This window comes from Bemisia tabaci, chromosome 10 (genome assembly GCF_918797505.1).
Source record: "Bemisia tabaci chromosome 10, PGI_BMITA_v3".
NCBI lineage: Eukaryota > Metazoa > Arthropoda > Insecta > Hemiptera > Aleyrodidae > Bemisia > Bemisia tabaci.
Genome location: NC_092802.1, coordinates 173,059 through 192,792, shown reverse-complemented (window position 1 = coordinate 192,792; position 19,734 = coordinate 173,059). Strand labels below are relative to the sequence as shown.

Below are 19,734 nucleotides of genomic sequence, written 5' to 3'. Positions count from 1 at the left end.
TGATTTTTTGGGTATAAGACAGGGGAGAGTGTCTAAAATTTCAAACTTTATGGATGACTCCTCATACTTGTAATTTTTGGTAAGCCTCAAAGATATTTTTGATTTTGTCTTCAACTCTTCTCCCCTGACAAGGAACATGCTCTTCATTTTTAATGACTTGTTTCCAGTTTCCTACCAAACTACAGTAGGGATTGTGCGGAAAGGACGCTTTAAAACCTAATAACATTAGCCGATTTAAAAATGTTGAAGAACAAACCTGCAAACATTGCGATCTTTTGAATGCAAGGGTTCCAACAGTCCTGCACCTTTTCCTCCGATCATGTCTGGATAAGCAACTTTTACGAATGTATTGACACTGTTAACACGATTTGCTATTGTACAGTATGCACTAGAAAAACTCCTTTTACAATTGATTCCTTGGATTGAGGTAAAAATTTTATCCTGTAACAAAAGCAGGGGATGAGTCCAAAATTAGCGAGGCATCTTCAGCACAATATCTTCAGTTTTTCATTTTGCTTGATGATTGTTGATGATGTTAAGGAGTAATCTTCAAGCTCATAATAATAAATATATACCAATATTTGATCAATCATCTAGGCTTTTAGTTGGTTTTTAAGTTGTTATAAAATTTCAGCAATGTATAGACGTCTTGAATAATGCAAACACGAACAATTTATACAGAGTGTTGCGGGTATGGCCAACATGAGCTTATATTCAGTCTATGATTAATGTCTCATTATAGAGAGAAAAACTTCTTCCGACAATCAACATTATATTTTAACTTGACATTTTAATAAATGCAAAATACTAATAATTAATAGATTATAAACATTAGAAAATATGATACCCCAAACTTGACAAGCTACTTCTGTTTTATTTGAATTGGTTAATTGAAAATATATACTGATACATATATTTGATCAATCTTTTAAGTTCTTGATTAGTTTTTAAGTTGTTATAGAGTTCTTAGATTTATATAGACATCACAAATACTGCCAAGACAATTAATTTATACAGAAAGTTGGTGATTCTGCCGATTCAAATTCAAAAACTGATGTCTCATTATACACAGAAAAAGCTCATCCAATCACACATTTTCTCTCAGACTTTTATTTTATCTCGACACTCTAATAAATGATAAATACTAATCAATAGATTGCAAAGATCAGAAACTTTAATTTTCAAAACTTAATGAGCTACTTCTGTATTATTTGAATTACTTACTAACAAGTGGACTACATTTTGCAATTAGGAACTACAATCTCTAGCTTGATTAAGAAACAACATACGTGACATTTGTTTCCCTCTGCATTTATGTGGCTCTACGGATGAGCCAGAACTTGTAGTTCCTAATTTATTGCAAAATGTATTCTAATTATTATTTAATTATGTACTAACACAAAATGGAATGTTCACAGCACTTTTAATTTTGTTACTTGGTGGACCAATGGAAATGCCCGAATTCTGGAAAAGAAAAAAGAGAAACAATTTAGTAAAGAGCGAAGAATGAGAAAACCACAGACCGAAAGTTGATGGGATGCAACGAGAGGTATCACCTGTTTTCCGATGATGCTCACACGTCAATTTTGTATGGGGACATTGTTGTTGACAAAAGTATGAATCAGTTCATGTGTGGTGCTCAGAGAACTGCCGAGGCTTTAAAACGCCTCTAAATTATTGAAAAGGCCAGTCAAATACAAACATAACTGGCTATTGTACTGTGTGTTCCTTTTGACGATATAGGCAAATTTGTAGGATTATCTGCACCAATTTTCTCAAATCTTAAAAAAATAAATAAACGCAGCCCATTCATCTTAATTACTTAGCATCTAGAAGGATATACATTTGCAAAAATGCATCAACCTGAAAGACTGAAGCATTGATCACTTGTTCACAAGCTTGACGAAATTCGTAGTGAGTCTTCCTCACCTACCAAACAACCACTCACTGAACTTGAGGCATTGTATAGATTAGGGTATCAAAACAATAGGAAAGATAGTATTTAATGAGAGCAAAGGAAAATATAAGCAGCCTTTTAAAATGTGCAATGAGATGAAAAACATTGCCACAATGCGGAAAGCAAGACTAAAACAGATGAAAAAACCAAAAAAGTTTTGGCCAATCCATGTCAGCCATGGCATGTTGGCAGTCATTATCAATTAAAAGAAAAATATAAAAAATTTCAATAATATAGGAATAAACCAAAATCTATATTTGTTTCATTTTTTGTCCGACTGATAATGGCTGTGTAATCAGCTAAAATTTTTCACGTTCTTTCTACCTTTTTTAGCCTTGTTTTTTGCAATTCAGCACTGACTTTCATCTCAGTATGCGATCTATGTCAATGGCTAAAGTAGGAAACCACACCATTTGTGGTGTCATTGTAGACATCTGGCCATAATTTATTTTTTCTTCGGCAAACTAGTCAATGTACTTACTTTATTGAAACTTTCTTGATCTTTCTTCTCTGAGAGCGGATTATTTTGTGTAAATTTTAGGCAATAAAGTTGGTTTGTTTCTCCTTGAAGAAATAAAATAGAAAATGTGATCTCAAAACACTGCAACGGAGACACGAGGTTTTGAACTTTGGCCATTGATATGCTCTGATAAACAAAAGGAGGGGTATTGATAAGAGACGTCTGAGTCCACCCCACCCTAGATGAATTTCCTCAACTCTACAATTTACTTTTTGCTTGTAGAGGGTCTGTTGTAATTGAAATGCATCATGATGAGGTCATTTCCGGTTTCTTTTCAGGTCTTTTTAACTAAACATGGATCTGACGGCCAATTTTGGCGAAAAACGCGAATTTTTCGAGAGTCAACCGCAAACTTGCAAAACCTGCGTTTTCCACAGAAATTGGCTTCCAGACCCATGGTAAGGCCAGTATTAGACTCAAAAATTACCAAATCATTATGCATTACACTGCCGTGTTAAGGAAGAACGCTGTATGAACATTCGAGAGTTGCCAAATTTCCTTTGATAAAATATTCATTTTTGAGGAAAGCTATGAATATTTTTCCTTTAGATTATCAGAATTTTTAGGTAAAATTGTGAACTAAATTAACTGAAAAATTTGGAGGATATATCCATAAATTTTCCAGGAAATTCGCGTTTTATAATAGGAAATTTGGCACCGCCTGAAGGTTCATGTACGGCGTTCTTCCTTAGCGCGGCAATATAGACCTTCAGTGAACAAAAAATCGAAGAGTTGAGGAATTTTAGGGTGGGCCCATAATCAGCCCTTGTTGATACTCCTCCTTTTAATTGTGATTCATGAGTAGTTTAAAACGTAAGAAAAGTTTTATTTTCACCTGTCTACTAATTGCACTGTTGTCGGTGGGAATACTGCCATCAGTGGGAGAAGCATAGAACTCCTCAAAAAACTTCTTATAAATTTGAAGTTGATCGAACTCCCGAAAGCTATAGAGCAAGGGAACTTGATGCAAGCCTGATGATTTACGACGAGTTTTCTTGAGCGATCCACCATCAAGAAGTTCGTTCTCCACCTCCAACTCTTCATCCTCATCATCCTCATCAGAGGAGTCACTCTCTTCACTCATGCTTCCAAAGTCTGATTTCTGGAATGAGGCTGGAAAAAATTATTTGTTAATTATTTTTATCGGTGTCTCTCAACATTTAAGATACAATTTTTAGGTTGAAAGATTGAGCTTATAACCCTTACTGTGATGAGAGTTGAAAATAATTATTATGAAACAGGTAATAGTTGGACCGCGTTTATCAGAAAGGAACCAAGCCACATCAGCTATTGCCAATTTTAACTGGGAAATTTAATTTATTACGAGAAAACGTTTGTGCAGATTCGTTTGAAAATGTTGAGAAATTTGCTTCGTACGATGGAGAAAATTCACTGAAATTTGCACGAAAATCCGCACAACTGTTTTCATGTAAAAAATTAAATTAGCCAATTAAATTTGGCAATAGCTGATGTGACTTGGTTCCTTTCTGCTTAACGCGGTCCAGTTGAAAGTAACATTTTTATAGCTATTGGAAGTTAAAAATACCCAAGGAAAGAAGTATTAAAAAATATTCCTCTTTGAATTTTTTCTCGTCCAGAATTATTCGTGACAAAAATCAAGTAAGTATAATGGTTCAGAGTATTAACCAGAGTGTTTCCTAAAAATTTATTTTGGATTTTCCTGAAAATTTCCTGATATTTTAAATGAAGATTCCTGATTTGTGCACAAATAAATTCAAAATCGTTTGATTTCATTATCAAATATAATTGATGAATTCAGTCAAATGTTTTACTTTTGCATGTGCTGAACTGCATGCATATGAAAATGCTTGAGACACTGGAAATCTTTTGATCATGGCCGATTTATCTGATGACATCAAATTTCCTGATATTTTCCGGTTTTTACTGACAGTAAACACTCTGTTAACATGGAGACTACCATGTCACTCCATTGGGACAGGCACTTATGATTAGTTTGTTTTGAAGGTCTTGATTTCTGCAATGTGCTATTTACAGGCTCTCGAATAACTGAAAACTTACTCACATTGACGTCTAAAGTGTGCCACTGTTGCCATACTTCGTTGGGACACCATTCCTTTTGTGATTTGTGCATCATTTTTGTATGCAAAGTTGCAGCATTTGTTGTTTGAATTCGTACTAGTTACAGTGTTTAAAAGTGTTAAAGTATTTTGAATTTATTCTGTCGGGGATAAATATTTTGCATTATTTACACCTTAAAATTTGCAAAAACAATTTCCCAATTTTAAGGAAGACACATTATGCTCAAAGATGAGCAACGATTACCAGTTTCTTCAAGACTTTTTGTGGGGCTCCTGATATTGTAAAAACTTTTGGATGTACTCCAGGGATTAAATAGAAAAAAAAAAAAAAAAATTGGAAAGACTTACAACTAACATTCCGCAGATTGAAGCGATATGGACCATACAACGAAGGCACAGGAAGATCACGTCGCTCCAGGCACATATTGATCACAGCACAAACACGAGATAATAGAGAATCATAAAGCTTGTCTTCAGGACACAGAACACAAAACTTGTACAAGACAGCAAAACCATTGTTTGCACGAATTGCATTACGACCAGTTTCTGTTGAGAAAGAATCTGACATTAGAATACTCAGAGGAGACAATTTTGAAAAATTCCTAGAGTACACCTAAAGAGGGCATTGTATTAGCAAATATGCAAACAGCTCCAATGGACCACTAAACAGAAGGGAAACTAAAACACTTCAAGATGTGTCTCATCATCAAAAGTTTGAACAGAATATGTTAAGATATATTATTAAAAGATTTTAAAATCGATTGATGAATAAGAAATCAGTGTCATTATTGTCAACATTAGAAACAGTAAATTCAAACTCTCCGATCAGAGTAAAACCGACATCAAAGAGAGCCAAGTTGGGCATGAAAAAGAACTTTATCATTTCACAAGTGAAAAAGATGAATTTTACAAAACTTTCCTTCTTGATTTAAAATGCTGTAGGTATTTGTGAAGCTGCCAAGAATAATTCAGTAAAGCAAGACAATATTGCATCGTAAAGAATACTGAAATTTTGGTTTATCGACCAGACGTGTTTAAATTTATAGACACACAAGAGACGCTGGTTTCTCACTTATTACAGATTGAATTAAGAAATTTTTTATGTTTTCACTATGTTCTGCAAGAAATTTTGGTGGGTGAGTATACCACATTGTTACACTCAATTTTGGGCCTCGTCTAGCAGTCCATTGATGATAGTAAAAAAGGGAGAAATTTATTGCCATTGTGATTACACACAAGCCATTTTGCATTTTAACATCGTTACTTGTGAACAGAAAAATGCAGTAACATAAATGCAAAGAGTTCCCAAAAGTAATGGGACTAGAGTTTTAACTTGACAACAAATGCTGCGAGATGGGCGATTCTAGTTGCATTCAAAAGAATAGCTAATTTTTTATTGATTGATTGATTGATATTACTGTAATTCTGAGTGATCTAGGGACCAGATCTGATACTACATAGCGCTGCTACACGCTACGTCTTTAAAAAGCAATAATTATAGTGATGTAAAGATTGATGCAAAAAACTGATCCATAACGTGTAGCAGCATTAATACTGAGTAGTATGACATTCAAGTTGTGAAGAGTCAACGAAAATTTATATGCAAAACTACCATAACGAACGTTACTCAATGACTCAATGTGTACGTACTAGTGTCCCACCCATCACCCTGGAATGACCCATTTATGAATGGAGAAATTGTGCATTCAAGAGAAGAAAATCTTGCTATAGGATCAAATATAACACTAGGAAAGATTTAAAAGAAAATCTATAGCACTACAGAAACTCTGAGGACTCGGAATAACCAACTTTATTCTAGTTCATTCATTTAAAGCCTTATTTCACAATCAGAATAAATGAAGTAGAGGTATGTCTCATTCTTCACTAAGAAAAAATATTAAGAAAAGAAAGAAAACATTCAGTGCTTTGATTCCAGGTGTAATATTGCCATTTTTCCCCTGGAATTTATTGATGATTATTGATTATTGATGATTTATTGAATTATTTTGGATGAAACCGTATTCTTGGTGATATAATTATCACTAATTCGGACTGTTTTTGATGATGATAATCCATCATCAAAAACTCTGTTCGAGTCTGAACTCGTTTTAATACCACAAAACCTTCAAAAATAAGTACTGCTTTTCGTCTCAAATGCTTCATTTCGGGACAAAATGTATTACAAGATTTTGTAAGTAGGTAAAGCTTTAATTAATTAGTAGCACAGATGTTAGGAAAAAATCATACAAAGTGTGAACAAAACCCATGACTACTACTTTGCAGATGATACACAAAGTTACAGAACCAGCTTTCCGCTCAGTTTTTAGACTTCTTATGTTGGCGACCAGAGAACTGTATTTTTTATTACATTGCATAAAAGGTATATCTCTCTGGTTATTGGCTTAAGAGATATCAAAAAAAAGCTGAAGGAAAAACAGATTCTGTATTCTACACAAAAAACAAACGAATCAATCAAACTAATATTGCAAATATGAAACCGCATGCGAAGGCTGCACAAATATGACGAGGACAGATTTTACTTGTAAGGCAAATATGCTGAAGTGTGAGGAGAGTAAATGATGTTGTGCGCAGTCTCATTTTCCCATCGAACCTGTCCCATCTTCTAAACATCTCCAAAAGCAGCGGCACATGGCCCAACTTGACCATTATTGCACAGAAAAGATCTATACCAAAACATGGCCCTGATTAATAACGTTCTAGGATTTACTTTCAAAACATATCCAACCTTTCTAAACGGTGTATATATTTATTGTCAGGGTATACCACTTTTTGATTGATTGGTACTTTATATTGAACTGTAATGTAGTTTAAATGATAATTTATTGATTCCCTCGGTTCTGGTAAAGTTTTTTTCTTTTCATCTTCCTTTTTGTTTCTTGTTGGCGGTAGATAGTGTTTTTTTTTACAAAAAGCCCATACTGTTGAAAATGTCTTCATTTCTCACAATTTCATATCTTTCAAATTTTTATTCCTGCATTTTCATAATGGGTCACTAAACCTTGTTTATTTTATTGAATATTCTGAAAGGACAATGTGAGTAGATAACGTAGTGATTATTCCGCATTTTTATGGAGCGAAAATCGCGGAGAAACCCGCTTTTGAAAAATCTGAAAACTGCAAGACATTTCAAACGCACCCGAATGGCGGGAAACTGACGGAGTTGACGCACTGCGGTAGCCATAGCGCAATCTTCTCTCATTTTCCTCTGATGCTTGTTAAAATAAAACGTGTTTCAATGTGGAATTGTTGCTCGTTTATTACAGCTAACATATGAATGAGATTCAAGTTTTGAATTCAAAAGATATAAATTCGACTTTAGTATTGTTTTCATATACGAAGAGTAGATAGACATTTGACGGAAGTCGTGGAAACCCGTGCCCGCTTCTGATTGGTGCCAGATGACATCATTCGGCGCAGCGCGAAACCGGGGCATTTTAAATTTGCGTATAAGTTGAGCGATTTGAACTGCGCATTTCTCGGTTATTGAGTTACTTGTTCGCGTTTTTTAATGTGCGCATCGTGTTCTACACGTCATTTTCCTTCAGAAAACTATATTCGCAAGTCAAAATTCGTTCATGGTTTAGTGACCCATTATTGCTAGTTGTTTTTGAAACAAAATACCTAGGGTCCATGTTTTTCTAGGAGTTGTTTTTTTGGTTTCATTGTAGCTTAGCAACTGTTGAATTATGTTCATTATGAGTGGATATTTTCAATGCAAAGGCTAAATCATGTTTCCCGTCTTTGACTGCACCCATGTGATGTAAGAAATGTCTGGTGAGAAAAGCTGAAAACATTTCACATAAAATCACACGACGGAGGACTTACAGTAGCCAATCAGCAGAAATTCAGCCGGTAAAGCAGGATTCAAAAATGCAAGAGAACCCATCACCGAAAGCTAAATGCTACTGCGTAGGACTACTTTTTTCAGGGCCAAATTTCAAAGACTCAACTATGTTGTAATATTTTCATCACCGCATGGCAACAAATTTCGGATGATGGATGGAGAACTCTTAAAAATACGTAATAATAACAAAATTCTGGTTCTGAAAAGTTTTCTCCGACAACATGAGATAGGAGTTAGAGAAAGATAGAGGATTGTCTTCAAATTTGGCCCTTCAACTTAACTTAAAAATTAATATACTACTGCCTGACTAAAAACTCACAAAAAAAAATGAAAAAAGTGTGAGACTTTCATTTATTCAATCTCTTAATCAAAGCCAGACTTGCAATAAAGATTTTTGTGAGAAATGACTTCATGTAGAGAGAAGGAAATTATTGGCGACTCATATTTTCTCTCATTTTTAAGAGCATTTTGTTTCCCTTACTTGGAGATTTTTTACTTAAAACTTTTCAACTTGATGTTACTAGCACTTTATTTCATACCTACAAAGGAGAGAATGCATGGTGCCGCAAAACTTTCAGAGCATTTATAAGCTCCATTTATAATACAGGACTTTTTACTAATTTTCCTTGTTAAGTAATTGAAAGTGCGCAATTTCTTGTTTCCTCGGCTATATACCTGGAACGTATATGTTTTCTGCAATCTCATTCTGTAAGTCAAAAGCATGAAACTGCTCAGCAAAACAAATTCAAACACTTACTGCTACGGCTGAGGCAACAGTAGATATTCATGATTATCCGAAGTTTGAGACTAGGAGAGTAGCCAATCGTCAGAAGAATTTTTTCTAGACTCTGCACAATACCATCTTTTACCAGAATATTTGAGGTAGCATCTGTTCAACAAAGAAGTATCACAGTATTATTCCTGTATTTATTAGTAATCCAGTATCCAGTAATCACAGTATTTGTAATGAGCTAGGGACTCTCATATTCTGATTCACTACATTATATGATATTGTTTCTTTTGGTAGAATAATGATATATTTGCTTTCATTCCTCCTGTAAAATGGGACACTCTTTAAATATGCGTGATCAGACTGCACAATTAATAGGTAATTGCATCAGCACACAAGTTAGTTTGGTGCATTGTAAATTAATTTTCGGCCGAAATTAATGGGTACTCAAATTAAAATATGACAGCAGAGGATTTCTTTTAAATCGTGTATTTTTGGTGCAATCCTAAGTAGCGCAGACTGCGATTGCTCACAATTACATGGTAGAAGTGCTATTGTGCCATTGCAAATTGCCTACTTTTTTCTAACTCATTTTATTGATCATTTAAAATTGGCATTTGTCATCAAATGATGTAAAAATATTGCAATATACTTTCATTGCGCTGTGCTACTCAGGCATAAGTTTTGAGGTATTCACCGGCCACTGTCACTCTCTCTAAATATTGCAGATTAACTACCTGTGATTCATAAAGTAAAATTATGCTGACCTATCTTGTAGTAAAAGACTGTCTATTTGTGTTCAGAAGGTATTAGGTATTATGGCAGGAATGCAGGAAATTCTTAACCTTCCTCTGTTTTGAACTAGCCTCGTTGTTTCGAAAACCCTTCTCCCCCAACATTTATGAAGCTTTGTCCTATTTTCTTCAACCTGAATTCACCAATCGGCCTAATTTTGTGACAACCGCACAGATTTCACCTAGATTTTTTAAAAAAAAAAACATGCAACTTTCACTGCGATTTTAATGCTTTTGCGAGATTACCTCCCTGATTTGCACAGTCTTCCCATTTTTTCACTTGAGAGGTCATCAGGAAGTTTCTGCATCCCGGTGAGGTAAGAAATTCTCTACTACCTACCTATTTGAAAACAAGGTAAACTGTAATTTCTTATTCTGACAAACTCCATTCAAGTTATCTTCAGTGAACCTTGAAAGAAGGAAAAAAAAACCAACGACGAAAGAGATAAAAAATTATGCATCAACTTACTATTTAATACTAAAGTTCGAATAATGAGTAGATTTGGAAGCAGAAGCTTATTGTGATTATACGTATATGTCCGCAGAAAATGGTGAAAAGTTTTGACACCATTGATCAGTCTTACTTTAGAGGCAAATTTTTGATCTGTAACAAAAATTCATAGCAATGATAAGTTTAAAAATAAGGAGAGGGGAAATTTCGTCATTTTTTTGTCCATAATCATCCAAGAAAAATTGCTCGAGAGCAGGGCCGGATTAAGGGGGTGGCCACATGGGCCGCGGCCCATATGGCGGCAAATCTGGAGGGCGGCAAATTTTGCATTTTTTTTTTTAAATGTAGGTATAAAAAAATATCGGATTTAGAAAAAAAAAAAATTACAAACGAGAAAAGGCGACAAAATCTCTCATTTCCTGAGAGTGCAGTAATTTTTAATTTTGTCGTCTTTCAGTGATAGAAAAGACAGCACCTTTAATTAGTCAAGTTAAGACAGAAACCAAACACGCAATTTGGCCTGGAACGGCGCGGCGCAGATAGCAATGAGGACGAGGACTTGATGAGATGAAAAGGAGAAGCCATCGGCGCGGCGGTCGGCATGTAACACATATTAGCGCCTACAAGACTGCAAGAATACTTCACTCATTGTATCAAACACAGTGCGGTCATTGCGGTCAGCGTGAAACGGATAGCGCCTACAAGAATGTATGAATACTTCACGCATTGCGCCAAACACAGTGCGATCAGCGTGAAACGCATGGCACCTACAAGACTGCGTGAATACTTCACGCATTGCGCCAAACACGGTGCGGTCTGCGCGGCGCGGCGGCGGAAGTTAAAACCATTAAACGACATTCATGTTTGTTCTTTCAAAATTTTTTCGTTAATTTCTCATGAATGGAAGGCCTTGTCCGCACAGAGATAGGTTTACAAAATTTAACTTTTGCTAGTAGTGTTGACAGGGCACACCCAAAAAATGTGTTCAACACGAGTAAACGCATCTTATGCACCCCTCCCCGCTGGCACGTTCACGTGATGGTTTTTATTGATGTTTCAATACGAATGAGAAGAGGGCGGCAAAATACAGGCGGCCCATGGGCGGCAAGTAGGTAAATCCAGCCCTGCTCGAGAGATTGCGGAAATCCAAATTATGTCTTTAGCTGTAAAAAAAAGCGACTTCTTGTTTTTTAGTAAGCAAGACAGCAGTCGTATGTGTTGTTTTTCTCATGATTCCTTGGTTGCGTTCCCACAAAATGACAAAAGAAATTTCAAGAATAGAGATGGATAAAAAAGGAGCAAATTCGCAAAAGAATAGAGAGTAAGCTGCTTTCTCATGGCATTGTGAGGACTAAATGCTATTTCATTAGCAATGACGTTCATTTTGGCGTACTTACTGCTTTCTCGCCACTCTTGCTTTTTAAAAAAATAAGTCAAATTTCGCCGTTTTAGTGTATTTATTTTTTTCTCTTTCACTAGATTCGTCGAATGCTGAAGGAAACTCGATTCAGAAAAAGTGTATGCCACTGCTCACGTCTATTACACGGCACTTTTGTACTGCCGTGTTAAGTTACAGAACAGTTAGAGCATTCTGGAGTGAGTCTCGAGACACATAAGATCATGTGCTGACCGTGGCTCATACAAAAAAATCACTTACGGCTTTCGTCGCTATCACGGCAGTGCTGCCGTGTTAAGAAAGAACACCGTATGAACATTCGAGAGTTGCCAAATTTCCTACGATAAAATGTTTATTTTTCAAGAAAGTAATGAATATTTTTCCCTTAAATTTTCAGAATCTTTAGGTAAAATTGCGAAATCTAGAAAATTGGGAATGAAATATTCATAAACTCACAAGGAAATTCGCGTTTTATCAAAGGAAATTTGGCAACGCTTGAAGGTTTACACGGCGTTTTTTCTTACCATGGCATAGTGTGAGGCTGAAGGCTTACCTTTCTGCGAGATCTGGCTTAAAATCGAGATTAGAGGGTGTAAAAAAGAATCACAGGTATGCGGCTCCCTTGCTTGCAGAGAGATCAACAGTTTAGTCAGGATCACTGTCCCGTTGCAGTCTATCATCTGTTTCACGGCTGCTCCTGCAAACAAGCAAACAAAAAAAATCGAATTAAAGTGTCTCGTAACATGATGCGCCTTCGAATTTTCAGGTATGCAATTATGACGTGCTACGATCAAATGTGTTGCCGAGCCAGCCTCATTGAAGGGGGTTCCCTTGATGCATGTGAGCACACTACTGGGTATCCGCACTAGAAACTAAGATGATGGCTTATTTAAAATGAGCATCTCCATTGCAATGTTTCAATATCTCCGATAAAGTTTTATTTTTTAAAAGGAAACCAATGCATATAAAGACCTGTGCGGATCTGTTACTGACTTTACAAACTTAACAAAACCTGTGGACACTCTGAGAATTATGTTCGGGTGGCTGATGCTCGGAGACTTTACACACAAAACTAAAAACAAGCAGTTCCAACGCCAAAGCGTTGGAGGGCGCTTCTTTAACACTGCGAGTTTAGTTCACTGGACCCTCTGCCAGGTAGCACTGATGTCACCGCTAACTGCAGTTGGGGCATAGAGTACATAGAGTCGTAATGTAAATGGGAGAGCTGGCGCCATGTTCTGCTCGACGAGTTCCGAGCCCGGTGTGCGCCGAGTTCGGGTCACTTTTTCGATACAAGTTCGATCCAAAATGGCGGTGCGGAATACGTGGTGTCTATCTTCTTTGTTTACATCGGATGGCCGGGTACCCGCGTATCGCAAACAATCGATTATGTATCGAAAAAGTGACCCGGCGTCACACAGGAGTCTCGGAATTCGGGACCTGGAAAATGCTTAAAAGTGGCGCCAGCTCACCCACTTACATTACGACTCTATGTGCTCTATGAGTTGGGGGTCCTCATTTATTCTCTCGGTCCATGACTTAACCTTAAACCTTCAGCCCAAAGCCGCAAACGGCTGAAACTTGACGATGCTGCGCCAAGAAAATGAACCAATCACAAAATAGCACAGTAATACGCCACTAAAATGAAGAGATCACGTGACCGTTCGTAATTTTTTTCAAATTCGATCTGAAAGTACTGCCTCAGATACAAGCATTTAAGCATAACGAGGCCCTAGAATAATTTAACCAGGTAATAGGTCCTTGCGCGGATCTTAAGTTAAAAGCAAACCATTTCACGAAAATTTTTACAAATACCAGAGAAGAACAAAATTCAAATTTTACCGCGTGTACCAGAATGGTGTCATTACCCACAAGGCAAAAGGTTATGTACATGTTACATCCGGAGACCCAAACGGCTGAAAGGGCGCATCTGGTACCCAGAAGCGCCCATCATACGTCGAGTATTGAGAAGAGAGATAACGCTCTTTGAAATGCGTGTTTTTTTTTTTTTTTTTTTTTTTTTTTTTTTTTTTTAATAAAATTATTCTCTTAGGTCTCTTTCATTTTCCATACTGCATTGCACAAACAAGAATCATCATCAAGAACGACATATAAACGAACGAAAAACGAAGACGAACCATATTGAGAAACGACGTATGTATTATAAGCTGCCCTCTTCAGATAGGTACTTTTATAAATGAGCCAGAATAAATATTTTTGTTTAGGCGTTATGAAGTCAAATATATAGCAACACTGTCGTGCTAAGGAAGAACGCCGTATGAACCTTCAGACGTTGCCACATTTCCTTCAATAATTACCTAATTTACTGGAAAAATTGTGAATGTTTTTCTTCAATTTTTTCAGACAATTATGTTCGGAATTTTGTCTAGAATGTCTGAAAATTTCACGAAAAAATACGTATAATTCTTTCTCAAAAATACATGTGTTATCCGGAGCATTTTGGCAACTCTCGAATGTTCATACGGCGTTCTTCCTTAGCACGGCAGGACAGCACTCAAGATTTCACGTTTCTGTTCTTTTTGGTTGACGGTAAAGGACGAATAACAAAAATAATTACCTGATTTAGGTGATCCGTGGACGCAAGCATGTAGAATAGCAGTTAAACTAATGACACAAGTTTGATCCCTCATCGCCTGAAACCACAAAAAAATACATACCGTGTGAAATATTTTTATCTGCTTTTAAAATAGGTACAAAAATTTGGGAAATGCGTTATTTTGAATAGTGATTTGACACATTTTCGACATACATCATGAAAAAGAACTTCTATCGTACCTACATGCGGGCGGTTCAGATATCTGAAATTTTTGTTAGATACAATAAAGCTCGAATTTTTGATTAAAAATTCCATGAACCAAATCAGTCTCCAAAACTACAAACTTGGGTTACCTAAGTCGAAAGCTTCGGTGTTACATGTGAACCCAAGTTAAGTTCTTCCGACTAAAACTAGTTTTCTGTGCAGGTTCCATGGGAATTTCTTTGCTGAGATTGCAAACCAGTAAAATATAGAAGTGCGGGAAGTGTTCTTCTCAAAGCAAAGATCAAGGCTGGAAGAGGTCATGGAGAGAAGTTACGTTAAAAAAAGATTCGAACGCATGATAACGTGTCATGAAGAGCAATTAAACGTTGCGAGGGTTGTAATGACGTCATTGCATCATCAATGTGTCATGAAGTAAGTAAATGTTCAAAACATTCTTGAGTTGAAGGTCCTTATTTGACCTTCATTTTTCAACAAGGAGCTACAGTTCTTGGAACATCCATAAAAGTTACTATCTGCACAGAAAAACTAAAGTGTCTGTGAAAGTGAGCCAGAAATATGTGGTGGTTCCCAAAAATTGGAAAATGCAGTCCCAGGGGTGCAGATGCAAAATCTGCCCAGCTTCCAAATTTTTCAAACCAGCACATGGTAACCTACCATAAAGTAACCCACTACAATACTGCCGTGCTAAAGGAGAATGCCGTATGAACTTTCGAGAGTTGCCAAATTTCATGGGATAAAATGTTTATTTTTGTGGAAAAGTATGAATATTTCTCCTTGAAATTTTCAGACACTTTAGAGCGAATTACAAACAAAAATATCTGAGAAATTGGCAGAAAAACATTCAAAAATTGTCCTGAGAATGAGTGATTTGCTGGAAGAAATTTGGCAACGCCTGAGGGCTCATGCGGCGTTTTTCCTTAGCACGGCAGAATACAAGGATACCCACCAGCAAAGTAACCCTAACCCACCACAAGGTAACCCGCCGAAAGGTGTTTTGAAGCCAGCCCATTCACCTTCAGAATATACTAATACTAATAAAAAAATAAAAAGACAAAGACAAAAATAGGGTCTACCTACTTGCTCTTATTTTTCCATAATCATAAAAATGCCTATAATTTTTACCTTAGAAAACTTTAGGGTGGAAAGTTAAAATTTTAAGTTTGGGGCAGGCCTCTACCAATATTCATGAAAATAAAATACAGCTAGACCCAGCGCTTGAACGTGGAGCTCATAATGACCATAGTCAAGGTGGCAAAATTTCATGAAAAATAGAGTCTTGAAATTTCACGTGAAACATTTCATGAAATTTCAGAAATTTATGAAAGATATTGAAAGATACCGGTTCCTTTTCATGTTCGCAAAATGTAAAAATTGTGACTCTCTTCTATTTTTATGCGTTTGAGTGCGGGTTGCATACTCTGGCCCCTGAAAAATCTAAAATATTTCACAGCGTCATGAAATTTCATGAGATATTCCACTGAAATTTCCAATCTTTCATTTCTTTCTTACATTCCATGCCACCCTGATCATAGTACTCGTGTGATCAAGGATCAACCTGAAGTTTATAAAATTAAAACAAGATGAATGTCAAGACAAAGTTTACGGTTGATAAGTCAGATTGTACGGTTGTCACATGTGAGGATGGTTCCGCTATTTTCCACCATGAACCTGTCAGAGAGGAGATACAGTGTGAAACTTAATGCTAAGAACTTCAGAGGCCCTAGTTGTGATGGGGCTCATGCTTTATCATCTAGATTTGTAAAGGGAAAATGAAAGTTGCGGAGAGGATGGATGCCTTGAATTCAAAATGATCTCGCCTGCAGCTGCGGTGTCCAAAATCAAGATTAGTGAAAAATAATCACTAATCGGTGAATTCACCACCATACAAAGCTGGATCTTGTGCCATGAAGCAGAGAACTTCACTAGCAAGTAGTTCAACTTCGTTGCAGGAGATGCATCTTTGTCTGCCTGTGGTATGAATTAAGTAGATCCTAATTCCAACTCGCCGTCAAATAATTTTTATGTACCTACACGGAAATGACTTAACCAAAAAATGGAAATAAATAAATTATTTGATTTCTCTCTTTAAAAATCCTCGCCGAAGTAAAATACGCAAAATGTTAATACTAATCTGATTCGGATGTTTTTACCTTAGAAATGAATGAGGTCAAATAAATAACACGTGCTTACTGAGTGAAACCCTTTTTGAACCCCCCCCCCTTTTTTTTTTTTTTTTTTTTTTTGTAAGTCGGAAGAGGGATCACTTCCGGTACAAGTATTACTGACGGGCCACAGGCCAAAGTCAGTAACATATGCTATCTTGCTTGAATAAAAAGTAAATGTTATTTTAAAGTAAAATTAAAAAATTTAAAAAAAAAATTAAAGTTTAAGTGAAATAAAAAAATACTCGATATTAAGAAACGACCTGACAATACTTGACGTGCTTATGACGACGGATTTCTGCATTGAATGAAGCAGGTAAATATCTATTCCAAGGTCTCGAAGATGTTGAACTAAACTTTTTGGAACTACCCCGTTACTGACATTATAAGGGGCCTATAGGGCTTAAAGGGCTTTATTATGATTACTATTTCTGTGAGTAGTCCATCGAATCGTCAGTATTTTTAAGTTATGCATTCTGTGAAAACCACAATGCAACATCCGCACTATTTTGCCGTGTCAAGAAAGAACGCCGTACGAACATTCGAGAGTTGCCAAATTTCCTTCAGTAAAATGTTTACATTTGAGGAAACTTATGATTATTTTTCCTTGAAATTTTCAGGAACTTCAGATGAAATTGCAAACGACAGTATCTGAACAATTAGAAGAGGAATATTTATACGTTTACTAGGAAATTCGTGTTTTATAAATAGAAATTTGGCAACGCTTGAAGGTTCATGCGGCATTTTTCCTTAGCACGGCAGTATTGATGGATTTTTTTTTTTTTTTTTTTTTTTTTTTTTTTTTTTTTTTTTTACATTTATCAAATACAACAATGGGTACTGACAAATGATGTATTGTAAGCAGTACTATATGCTTTTCTGACTGCCTAAATTTTCTCAGAATTTGTAGTCTCCTTTGAATTTGGAAATAACATTGTTATGGGGGCTGCAAAATGGTTAGGTAATGGACCACTAGACAAGACACGAATTCAAGCATTCTGATACATGCTTCTTAATCAGAATTTCACGTAAAACGCGATTCGCGCAACGAAAATTACTGAAACCAACTCCTAACGAAGATATTTACCTTTTTATTTCACATTGGTTACGCGGATTTTGAACTGCCCGCTCACGAGAAACTCAAAGCTCTACGTGAGTCAAATCGAGCACTACAACGGTTTCAGAAAGCCTCTCAATCGAGCAATATTCATTTCCTTCCATGTGTTGTTCAAACTAAGCAATTTGCTATAGCTGAGCCAAAGCGTCAAGATTGAGCTGCCAGATTTTTATACTGCAAGAGACTGTCATGATAACGTTTAGCGCGCGATGTGAATCACGCAGATCATTGAGTTTTCATGAGCGGGTGGTTTGAATTCACACATCAAGAATCATTATAAATCTTCGTAAGGAGTTGATTTCGGTAATTTTCGTTGTGCGTATCGTGTTTTACGTTAAATTTTAGTTAAGAAACATGTATCAGAATGCTGAAATTCGTTCCTTGTCTAGTGGTCCATTTTTTAAGACTTGGATTACAAGTCAGTTCCGTGACAGGTAATCTTCATGCATCTACAAATAAGCACCATTTACCTCCGTTGCTCTGAGATGGTGCGATTCGCGTTTTAACGGATAAAATTAATTGCAATTTTTACTATGTATAGGAGCTAATCCAATAAGCTAATCCAAACAAGAAACAAAGAGCTTGTCGTGGACTTAAGACCGTACAGACGTTGGCACGACTCTCTTACGGTGACGTTTATTTTCAGACTAAGCCAGACCACCCCAAAATAATGTAGGTAATGAGGTGGTTTTATGTTTCTCTTCCTCCTTGCCAAGGTAGCTTAAATTAAATGAAATTGAAAACACAGGCATTTTCTTTTCGATATGAAAAGATGCGTATTCTTGTACACAGGTTGTCCAAAAAGTAATGCAAAGATCGACTTTTAGAGCGAACGAAAAAAGCTAAAATAAAAGCAGTGTACATATTCACACTCCGTTGGTCTTTAGACCAATGAAATGAGACCTTCTGGAGCTCTTTTGGTTAAAAATTGACAGAGATATGACGTTTCTCCCGCGGCATGTTGAGAGACCGCCTCCAGGATTTTAGGGGTGCTTTCTGAGAAGAAAAGAACGATCCAGCGACAAATATTGCTTCTGTCTAAACAATCGTCCTTGTACACATTTTTCATTTATTTATACGTGTTATTTGACAACAATCGACGCCAGAAACAATAGTGAATGACGAAATTTTGTTATTTTTTTTTAACGTTTCGTTTGCACTCAACATCGCAAAAAAGATGAGCAAAATTAACCCCGTGACAGACCAGCAGACTCGGTTGCAATTGGACCGCGTTAAACAGAAAGGAACCAAGCCACATCAGCTATTGCCAAATTTAACAGGGAAATTACATTCTTTACGAAAAAACGCCTGTGCAGATTCCTTTGCAAATTTTAAGGAATTTGCTTTGTATTATGGAAAAAATTCACCGAGATTTGCACAGAAATCCGCACAACCGTTTTCATGTAAAAAATTAAATCGTCCGATTAAATTTGGCAATAGCTGATGTGGCTTGGTTCCTTTCTGTTTAACGCGGTCCAATTATTCTCTCACGCGTATATGTGGCAACCGCCCTGGCAAACAATGTAGCCAAACCCTCCCTTTATGTTATGTACCAACTTTATCTCGAAGTGTATTTAGTAAAAGATCAAACTTAATGTTGACTTCTTAAGACTTTTCGCAGCATTCTGCGAAAAGTACCTCTAAAATCCTGGAGGCGGTCTCTCAACCCGCCACGGGAGAAACGTCATATCTCGGTCAATTTTTGACCAAAAGAGCTCAACAAGGTCTCATTTTATAGGTTTTTACTCCGTCTACACGAATATGAACACCGATTTTTTTAGCTTTGCGTTCGCTCTAAAAGTCGATCGTTGCATTACTTTTTGGACAACCTATGTAATATAGGATTACTATTTCTGGAGTCACAGCCTATCCCTTGAAGTCTTAGAGGCCGGATCTGAAT

The 19,734-nt window shown here is 36.4% G+C and overlaps 1 protein-coding gene across 6 annotated transcripts in view; it reads right to left on the bottom strand.

The window, feature by feature from the left end:
* Positions 1 to 19,734, bottom strand: part of LOC109038298 (cytosolic carboxypeptidase 1) — a gene marked incomplete at its 3' end in the record, with an annotated part of 338,352 nt that overhangs the window by 253,525 nt on the left and 65,093 nt on the right. For 4 of the 6 annotated variants that reach the window (XM_072305431.1, XM_072305430.1, XM_019053320.2 and 1 more), the window contains 9 exon segments: positions 257 to 441; positions 1,399 to 1,464; positions 3,313 to 3,590; positions 4,886 to 5,083; positions 7,078 to 7,221; positions 9,160 to 9,291; positions 10,396 to 10,530; positions 12,327 to 12,470; positions 14,352 to 14,427. In XM_072305431.1, the coding sequence (XP_072161532.1) occupies positions 257 to 441; positions 1,399 to 1,464; positions 3,313 to 3,590; positions 4,886 to 5,083; positions 7,078 to 7,221; positions 9,160 to 9,291; positions 10,396 to 10,530; positions 12,327 to 12,470; positions 14,352 to 14,427 (1,358 nt within the window). 6 annotated transcript variants of the gene reach the window in all.